At 32.2% G+C, this 11,181-nt stretch overlaps 1 protein-coding gene across 1 annotated transcript in view; it reads left to right on the top strand.

Moving 5' to 3' along the window:
- The first annotated feature begins 391 nt into the window (after nucleotides 1–391).
- The window catches only part of LOC127844747 (uncharacterized), a 30,722-nt gene continuing 19,932 nt past the window's right edge, over nucleotides 392–11,181 (top strand). Inside the window, exons 1-3 of the mRNA XM_052375207.1 lie at nucleotides 392–652; nucleotides 3,245–3,394; nucleotides 3,792–3,914. Of these exons, the coding sequence (XP_052231167.1) occupies nucleotides 575–652; nucleotides 3,245–3,394; nucleotides 3,792–3,914 (351 nt within the window). The 5' untranslated portion in view covers nucleotides 392–574. The remainder of the gene's footprint in view (nucleotides 653–3,244; nucleotides 3,395–3,791; nucleotides 3,915–11,181) is intronic.

Here is an 11,181-nt window from a genome sequence, read left to right as displayed (position 1 = left end):
TTATTAATATTTATATGTATATTATCTTGTAAATGATAAATAGCAAAGGAATTAATAACTGTAATGAAACGATTAATTTTCAAATACAATGATCATGATTTTTCTGTAAACAATGGTAAGTGCAGTAACTGGCTCAATAGCGTGCGTAGTTCTCATCGAATATTTCAATAAACCCCGAGTATTTATAAAAAATATGTAACAATCTAATTGTGTTATCTGTAAAGCACTTGCTTAATCTGCGATTAAATTTTCTTCAGGATAATGTATGATCAGGCGATACGTGACCGCTTTAAATAGCTGAAGCCACAAAAGAAGCGCAACTAAAAACCTTTTGTTCCACTTATAAACTGTAAACACATCGCACCTAAATGCGGTCATGTCAAATTAAGCTTACATTCGAAGAAAAGCTATGATAACAAACATATGCAATATATCGTTTCTTTATAGCGGACATATTTAACAATGATTTATGGCAAAAATATAATAGTTAATTGGCGAAGTATGTTGTGCCGATATAACCAGCTCATTTAGTGTTTGATTCAAAATCACCATTTGGAATTTTGGAATTTCGCAAATGGATGGATTTACAGGTGTGGATTTCAAGAAAGGGCTCTCGCGATTTGTGCATACGCTGCTCGATTCCTCGTCGAAGGTTTGTTACATTACCTTATCAATTTCGTGCCAATAATATCACATGTGCACATCATCATCATCATCATCATCATCATCATCATCATCATCATCATCATCATCATCATCATCATCATCATCATCATCATCATATCATATCATCATCATCATCATCATCATCATCATCATCACCACCACCACCACCATTATCATCATTAGTATTATTATTATTATACAAATGATTGTTATTATTATTATACAAACTATCGTCGTCATCATCGTCGTCGTAATCGTTTCGCCGTCGTCGTCATAATTGTCATCATCGTCATCGTTGTCATCGCCATCGTCCTTATCATCGGTATCATCGGCATCATCATCGGCATCATCATTTTCATCATGAGCACAAGCAACGCCATCAGCACCAGCACAAGCATACTATTCCTTTTCGTCCTTTGAACGAGATTCGAACAGTCGTTACTCACATATATGCAGCGATTCCTTTGTGCCCAGGGAGTCACCGCATGAACTTCATCGTTCACTTAACGCATTGAAATACGACCCATAAACTTGTTCACCTGCTCTCGTTTTCAGATTGACGCGCATTTGCGACGTTGACTTATTAGTATATTTTCTCGTTTTTTTTAAATTGTTTTGCATATTTCACATCATTAGCGAAAGTATTAAGGGGTGTTGCAGCAGTTTATTTAACCGAGGATATATTTATAGCAACACCGATGATGCTATTATCACAACTCAATATTTTTGTTATAAGTATCATCAGAAATGACCGAGTTGGTTCATAATATAATTGTCAGTGGTTCGATCCCAGGTGGGGTTAACTTTTTTTTTACTTTTTTTCTTTAATTTCATTTTTGTTTTATACTGGAGCTCTTTAATCCTGTTGTTTACATTTATCAATTTAAAGCATTTAAACACAAACTTCAAAACATGAAGGAATCTGTGAACATGTAAATTATTAATGATTAAGCTCGAGTTTGATACTGTATGGTATTATGTTCGTGATTAAATTGTTTTTTTATTAATGTCTTTTGGTAAGCTGTTGTGATCCCAGTTAAGATTGTAAACAATTTCTAATGTTTATGCATATTTCTAACAATCTATGTACCAGTACTTGGATTTTGCCTTATTGCTGTATTTTATGAAATATGTCGTCTAGACGGTAGGGATAATTTAAACTAAAAATCTCTGTTAAAAATGCGGTGACCCCCTATTTTTATTTGTGTTTTATGAATTCTATTTTAATAAAAAATTAAATTTCATTTATGTGGTTACAATAGTAAAAAAATGATTAGAAGTTTTTTGATTGACATAAAAATTATAAAAAGTAAATTTCTTAAAATGTAACTTGTGTACTCCATTTTATTGGTACTGTGTGGTATAATTAAATGATTTATGATGTATCTTAGCTTATATAATATCTACATGTTGCCAATTTCATAGGTTATTAATTATTTTAACGCAATTAGAGATTTTTCAGTTTTATCGAAAAAGTACGTGTCATATAATGTTGAATAAAATCAAAACAAGGCCGGTGACCGTATGTTTTTATTTCATTTTTTATATAGTATTTGTATATATCTGAAATAAATCTCTGTTAAAAATGCGGTGACCCCCTATTTTTATTTGTGTTTTATGAATTCTATTTTAATAAAAAAATAAATTTCATTTATGCGGTTACAATAGTAAAAAATGATAAGAAGTTTTTTGGTTGACATAAAAATTATAAAAAGTAAATTTCTTAAAATGTAACTTGTGTACTCCATTTTATTGGTACTGTGTGGTTTAATTAAATGGTTTATGGTGTATCTTAGCTTATATAATATCTACATGTTGCCAATTTCATAGGTTATTAATTATTTTAACGCAATTAGAGATTTTTCAGTTTTATCGAAAAAGTACGTGTCATATAATGTTGAATAAAATCAAAACAAGGCCGGTGACCGTATGTTTTTATTTCATTTATTATATAGTATTTGTATATATCTGAAATATAAATTTCGGATAAAAATTTATTTGATGGAAAAAAATCAGCAAAACTGCAACAACACCCCTTAACAGTATCAAAATACATTTAAATCAACGTATAACAGTTATTCCACCGAACATTATTAAGCAATATGGTATCGATTATTGAATTATTACCAAAACGTGATCAGCTAAATTAGTTAACTTTAGACAATATCGATTAAAAATCACTCTTAAGCTGTTTAAGTAATCCGCTATAATTATCTTGACCTTTAGTCCTTTAAATATGTAACATTAAGTTGTATAATTTAATTGCATTAAATTATTCATCATTGTGTACAACGTAATGAAGGAATTATAAATGATGTGTTATTATTTTAGTTACATATGAGGGTGTAATAATCGATGTGCATATGAAAGTTAGTATAACTACTCACGATAACACATTAAATAAAAAACGTATCTGTATGTATAACTGTTTAGGAACATTACTTTACATTCAGAAAAAAGTGCGTAACACATCGAATAGAAATTATGCATAGTCTTGCTTCTCGTTCTTCTAAGACGTGCGAATTTCAAGTACGCATTCAAAATAATGTATTGCCAATTTTCATTCTCAACCTTGCAGTTAGTAGAAGTGGAACAAGTTTTTGAACCAAAACCAGCTCCCGATGTACGTCAGTTTACGTTAGAAGACGTCAGCTTCCACTCCGATGCGTCATCATGTTGGATTGTGATTGCCGATAAAGTATATGACGTCACGGACTTTTTGGATACGGTACAATATAAAAGCTAGTTTATTTATTTTACATACGATAAATATATATGCTAGTTTATTATTTTACTCAATTAATTCTGGCAGACGAATAAAGTGCAATTCGTTTTGCAGTAATTATGTAAACAAGAAATGGTTTTCGCTTAGATCATAAATGGTAGATTTGAATGTTGATTATTGTTTATGGCATTTAACGAGCGAAACCAATTTCTCAGTATATCCACACAATGTTAGTTTTGGACCCGTGGTGTATTTCTGCTTAAAATCTTAATATTTTAAATGCATGATTGTAAAAATGAGTTTTGTGTGAGCGATTTATTTATTACAGACGCCATATTTTCCATTCTACTCAACAAAATATTATTGTAAAATTATTTCGCTTATTTCTTAACTTTCCCAGCATCCAGGAGGCGAGGAAATAATTCTGGAGAACGCAGGATTGGACGCGACCATTTCATTCCAGTCAAAGGGCCACTTCGCATCTGCGGTCGACACGATGGCGAAATACTGCATAGGCGAGTTGGTAATCATATATGCTTCACCAAACTCGCCAATGTTATTATTACACGAGTATTTGTTGAGCTATTCACCGCGCACTTGCCTGAACACATTCGTCGCCAAGCCATTATCACTATCATATTTGCTTGAACCAACTCGCCGATGCTATTATTACACGAGTATTTATTAGAGCTATTCACCGTGAACTTGCGTAGACACATTCGACAAACCATTATCGCTCTGATATATTCTTGAACAGACTCGCCGATTCAATTTTAGAATGCATACTTGACTGAAACAACTAGCAAGTGCCATAATAGCACGTATTTGTGTTCACTTCATGTATTTGCCTAAACTTAGTCGGCATAGCTGGTGCTCCATTCAACGCACACTGGCGTGCATCAACTCGCCGGTGCCATTAAAGCTTACATATTTGCCTTAAAAAACTCGACAGTCTCAGTACAGAATGCATACTTGCTTGAACTAACTAGCCAGTGCCGTTATAGAACTCAAACTAGCTTAACCACATAATCGATGACATAATAGCACGCATATGTGCATTAACCAACTCGCCTGTGTCATAATAACACGCTTACTTTCCATAACCAAGTCGACATTTTAACCGATTACTTGCCTGCACCAACTCGCCATGGTCGATAAAGAACGCGTTTTAACTTTAACTAACTCGTCATTGGCGTGAAAGCCCGCATAGAACCAATAAGCCGTTTCCATTATGATTTATTGCACGCGTACTTGCCTGAATTGCGATAATGGCTTGGCGAATGTGTTCAGGCAAGTGCGCGGTGAATTGTTCTAATAAATTCTCGTGGTATAATAGCATTGGCGGGTTGGTTCGGTGCGGATGCATTATATTACGACATCGACGAAATGGATCTAATAAGCGTGTTGGTTCAGTTACATTGAAGTACGTGTGTTATAGAATGGGCGAGTAAGTTGGCAGGGTTTTTATCGCATTGGCGACTTGATTATACCAGGCGCGAGCACGAAAAACCTTGCACACGTTCTTTAATTATCCGCTTGAATCAGTTATAACAATATTTATGTTAAAGAGATAATACTTGCTAGATCGCGTTTTATCCGAAGCATTTTACTAGATATATATAATTTCTTTAATTGTCGGAACTTCTTTCACAGTTGAATGCTTATTTTGTAAAATATTCAGCACTGATTTGTCTTCTTTGCCTGCAGAAAAACAACTCGCAAGTCGTAGTAGAATAAGTTAACGGTTACATGTTAGTGGTGTTTTGTTTCTTTTTAGGTCGGTAAGATGTTAGACTAACGATCGAATGTTCTCTTTCAGCATGACCGCAGGTTCAAAACGACACGTCCACCGTTTTGAGATGACGATAAATGTGTTACCTGTGTGCTAATTTATATAATTTATTATTGTTATTTTTAATAATTATTTTTTTATTATTATTATCATTATTATTGTACAATAAATATCTTACAAAAACCGTATTTTATCTGTTTAACTATTGTTGATATCGCGTTTATTAACAGAACAATTCATGTTTGCAGCTACGTCGTTCCCTGAAAAGTATGTTTTTTGCCTGAGTTAATATACATGCACACGTGCATATGTACAGTTTTGTTCTATTCATTGCAAATAATTCAAACATATATGCAATCGTTGTGTGTTCAACTTTGTATTGTAATATATCTTGAAGTTCTTATTCAGTGTTATTTTATACGATAGTTTCGTTTAACATACAAATATTAACCTGCATGTTTTAGGATGATAACGTTTGCGATGTAAATAAAAATGGTTTACTGTGGGGGGGGGGGGGGGCAACCAGGGAGGGGTCCCCCCCTCCCTATTTATATATTTATTTATTTTTTGGAATTTGGCACTTTGTAAGGTGAATTTTAATGTTTTGTTTCAACAAGAGTACATTTTATGCGTTCAAATCACTTTGCAACAACTTAATGCTTAAAGTACATGTATGAACAAATATATAAATATCGGGCATAATGCGCATCTATTGAAGTGTACAGTAAATACAGTGCATGATCTTATATACTAAGAAAAAGAAAAATAAAGTAAAAAAGTAAGACAAATAATACATGTCTGTCTTAAATACAAGTCTCAGTCTGGTTTGTTATTGAGAGCAACGTTTAAGTTTTAGCTGTTCCACTTCTAGGTCACTGCAGTTAGTTTTACTTTTTTAATATCCATAGTTGTTTTGCACATGTTTTTTTTTAATCTGTACAGTAGTGTTTGTCAAAATGCCTATTTATCCATTTTAACATTATACATGTTAGAGTAACGAAAATACATATGAACCTGAAATCATCTTCTTTTCCACGTACTGTGTTACTAGAAGCAACTCATCATCAGACATCTCTCGACGAAAAGCCTGAATTGCGGTTTACACACCTGCTAACATTCAAGCTGAGATATCAACAAACGTCTTAAATACCAGTCTCATTCTGGTTTGTTATCGAGAGCAACATTTAAGTTTTAGCTGTTTCACTTCTTGGTCAATGCAGTTAGTTTTATTTTTCTAATATCCATAGTTGTTTTGCACATGTTTTTGTTTAATCTCTATAGTAGTGTTTGGCAACATGCTTCTTTATCCTTTTTAACTTAATACAATCATGACTTACTCCGCTAGTCCATATAGTCGAAATTTGACAGCTGTCAAAAATGGGAATTTCCCAGTTTCTAAAAATAGAAACAAGACGAACATTGATGGGCAACAGAGTGAGCCGGAGGTCAAGAAGTAGGACGGAGAGGAGAAGATCAAAGTTCGATGCGCTTACATGAACATTAACGGATTATGTAGTAAAAGGACTGACAAATTGAAATCGGATTTTGTAAAGAAATTATTCGATAACAATGATTGTATTTTATTTACAGAAACATGGACAGATGCTTTTTCAAATTTACATGTAGATGGTTTCGAACATTACGTTTTGAATAGAGAAGATATTAAAAGCACAGCAAAACGAAATTCAGGCGGTATTATTGTTTATATAAGAAATAACCTAGTGTCAGATGATAGTTTAGTTTTTACATCAAAAGATGACATTATTTGGGTTAAACTTTTTGCCAAAAAGTTAGGTACAGAGAGAGACTTTTTTTATAGGTTTATGTTATGTGATTCCAGATGATAGTAGCCGCCAATCTATGGATGAGACTAATGTTTTTGATAGGTTAATTGATTCCGTTATATATGTAGAAAGTTTGTCCGAAAATGAAAATTATTATGCAATTTTTGGAGACTTTAACTCACGCACGTCAACTTTGCCTGATTATGTAGAAAATGATATTGTGAACAATTTCAATATTGATTTACTGCCTGAGGGGTACCAGTCTGATATTGAATTACGTAGGTTTTCATTAGATAAAACGTCTGTCAACAATAATGGAAGACTTATGTTAGATCTTTGTAAGCAAACGGGCTATAGAATTGTAAATGGTAGAAAAGGCAATGATAATACGATAGGGAAACATACATTTGTAAGCAATAGGGGATGTAGCGTGGTGGACTATTTGTTATCCAAATATGCTATGTTCAAGAATATTTCCATATTTGATATCGATGTTCCAAATATTGTCTCAGACCACTGTTTAATGACCGTTACATATACATTAGACTCAGTAATCAGTAAAAATACAAGTGATAGGTGTGATACAAAAGAGTTTGAAAGTGTAAACTATAAATATGTATGGAAGCCCGACTTGAAAAATACTTATATTGAAAATTTAGAGAGTGAAGAATGTTTAGAAAGCTTAGATGTTTGACGAATAATATAAGGGCTAGCATGACATGTGATGATATAGATGTGTGCATAAATAATTTCGAAACTATTTTAGACAATGTTGCCTCACCTTTTGTTAAAAATATATGTACAGACAATAGTAATTATGTTGTTTACTCGGAAAGTTCACAGCCATGGTTTAACGAGGAGTGTTTTGAGAAAAGGAATATTTTCTTAAGATGTCTTAATCAGTATAGAATTAGCCAAAATGATAACACAAGAGTGAATATGGTGAAATCTAGGTCGGATTATAAGTTGACAATAAGAAAATGTAGATACAATTATGATAAAGAAAAAACAAATAAACTGTTGAGTAACAGGCACAAAAATGCTCGTTTATATTGGAATATGTTAAAGGAATCTGCTGGTATCAAAAAGTCAAATATATCAATGTCAATGTTTGAAAATTATTTTAAAGCTGTTAATAACCCAGAAGATAGGTATTTTACACCTGATGAAGATATTATGTATTTTATTGATAGGTACGAAAATGATGAATTTAAAATTATGTTCAGTGAATTAAACACATGTATAACAATTACGGAAATAACAGCAGCCATTTATCAGTTGAAAACCAACAGGTCAGGTGGTCCTGATTTTTAATAAACGAAATGTATACTGTCGGTAAAAATGCATTGATGAACGTTTTTTATACATTGTTTAATAAGATTTTTGAAAACGCATATTTCCCTAAGCGATGGTCGGAAGGCTTTGTGATTCCACTTCATAAAAAAGGCAGTATAAATAATGTGGATAATTATCGTGGTATAACTTTATTGAGTAGTTTAGGAAAGCTGTTTACTAGGATTATAGATAATAGATTGAAATCATGGGCCGAAAAGTATAACGTGTATATAGAAGCCCAAGCAGGATTTAGGGCAAATATGAGTACGGTAGATAATATATTTGTGCTTAACGGTTTAATAACACATGTTCTGAATCAAGGGAAACAACTCTATACATTATGTGTTGATTATACTAAAGCGTTTGACTATGTGGTTCGTGAAAATCTTTGGTTTAAGCTGATACAGCTGGGACTTAGAGGTAATATACTCAATATTGTTAAATCAATATACGATTCTGTTAAGTCTAGAGTTAAGTATTGCAATAAGTTAAGTGATGAATACACATGCACTCTTGGGGTACGTCAGGGGGAGTGCTTATCTCCCTTTTTATTTTCCATGTTTATCAATGATTTAGAAGATATGTTTATTCATAACAATGCAGATGGTATAGATGTTAATATGTTTAAGATATTTATGTTACTGTATGCCGACGACATTGTCATTTTTGCAAATTCGGCTGAATCATTACAGCGTAGTATTGATATATTATATGATTATTGTTTAACATGGAAACTGAAGGTAAATGTTGCTAAAACAAAAGTTATGATATTTAGAAAAGGCGGTTCTATTCCAAATGACATTGCTTTTTATTATAATGGCGAACCAATTGAAATAGTTAACAAATTCTGTTATTTAGGTGTGGTTTTTACTACAGGGGGTTCGCTTAGTACCGCACAAAGTACTTTGGCCGGACAGGCACAGAAAGCCATTTTTACTTTGAATAAATACTTGTATAAATTTACTTATATACCGCCAAAACACAAGTTGGAACTTTTCGATAAGCTTGTATCGCCAATTTTGAATTATTGTTGTGAAATATGTTGTTTTGCGAATGACTTATCAATTGAGACTTACATATGAGATTTTGCAAAAAACTGCTCGGTGTGAAGAAAACTACTCAGAACGATTTTATATATGGCGAATTAGGCAGAGTATCTTTAAAAACTATTCATATGTATAAGGCTATTAAATATTGGTTACGAATTCTTCAAACGAAAGAAAATAAGTATATTTTTCTTGTGTATAATTTATTAAAGAATGATTTAGAATTGTACCCCAATAAAACAAATTGGTGCTCCTTATTGAAGAACTTATTATGTTCGCTTGGTTTTGTTGATGCCTGGACTTTTCAAGGTGTAGGTAATAATGACATGTTTCTATATATTGTAAAGCAGAGATTAAATGACCAATTTATACAGAACTGGTACGCCAGAATAACTCAGTCTAGTAGAGCTTTATTCTACAACACAATTTCATCTTTTAGATTTCAACCATATCTGGAATGTTTTAATATTAGTAACTTTTGTCAATCGTTTTCTCGTTTTCGAGTCTCATCGCATAGATTGCATATTGAGGCTGGTCGATGGACCAGACCTTTGAGTACCCCAATAAGTGATAGAAAATGTGCAAGGTGCAATACAATTGAGGATGAATATCATTTTGTTATGGAATGTGTAATGTATACTGACATTAGGAAAAAATATATTGGCAGAAAATATTGGTTTAGACCTAGCATGGCTAAATTTGTAGATCTTATAAAGTCAGAAAATGAGAATATACTTAGAAACTTAGGAACCTATATTCATAAAGCATTTATTATTAGAAATGAGGTAATGTATAGAAATTGACATGGTAAAATTGATGCACAATGTGTTTCGTGTGAAACTGTAAATACATGATTTCCGTGTGTTTCTTTGTACTTTAATTGTATATATTTCATGTTTTCATTGTGTTTCTGCTGAAACTGTTAATATGTCTGATGTACTATATATGTTCCTTGGTATATTACAGAAACCACACGCAAACTATGTTTACATGTTTGTTGGTTACTGTTACATACATTTTGTTATACGGATAATAAATATGATATGAGGCCTTTATGCCGTTTTAATTGTTAAGTATACCAGACTATGATAGCGTTGCTATTTACAACCGTTATGTATTGTAGTGAAATACGATTACATTATAACATTTACATGCATTTTTCTATTACGATGAATAGATATGACATGTTGCATTAATACCCTTTGTATTATTATATTTACCAGGCTATACTAGCGTTGCTCTGTACAACTTTAAAGTATCGTAGTGAACTAATCTGAAATTGTTAAAGTAAAGTTAATTCTGCTGTTTATGTTAATATCACACCATATAAACGTTCTATCGTATGAATTGATATGACAAAAACATCTCTAATGTCTGTCTTACTCGTTAAATCATAATGTAGTTCAAGATCTTACAATTAATATATTATAACGTGTCTTTATAAGTCTAGTTTCCACAATATTTGTCTTACATGTTTCTTTCGGTAAGACAAATATATGAAAAGTGGTTATTAATTGTTAAGTACAGATGTAAGTGATAGCAGTTGCCTATGATATCAGTCTTACATTTTCGTTTCGGTAAGGCATATATATCTATGGCACTCTTAATGTTAATTCCATAGATGTTAAAATACCCTCTGTGATAGATATATAATTCATACAAGTTAAATGATTAAACTTTATCATATTTTTGTATTTAAAGGTTTCTTTGCGATTGGTTATTTTACTTGTTTTTCGGAATAGTAAAATTGAACTAAATTTATAAACATATCCGAAGTGGTCGATGTAGAGAAACCATTTAATGCAGGATAAAGTGGTGTAATATGGCATATTT

The sequence above is a fragment of the Dreissena polymorpha genome, chromosome 9, assembly GCF_020536995.1.
Source record: "Dreissena polymorpha isolate Duluth1 chromosome 9, UMN_Dpol_1.0, whole genome shotgun sequence".
Taxonomy (NCBI): domain Eukaryota; kingdom Metazoa; phylum Mollusca; class Bivalvia; order Myida; family Dreissenidae; genus Dreissena; species Dreissena polymorpha.
The sequence above is the reverse complement of the archived record's forward strand: the minus strand, read 5'-3'. Positions and strand labels throughout refer to the sequence as shown.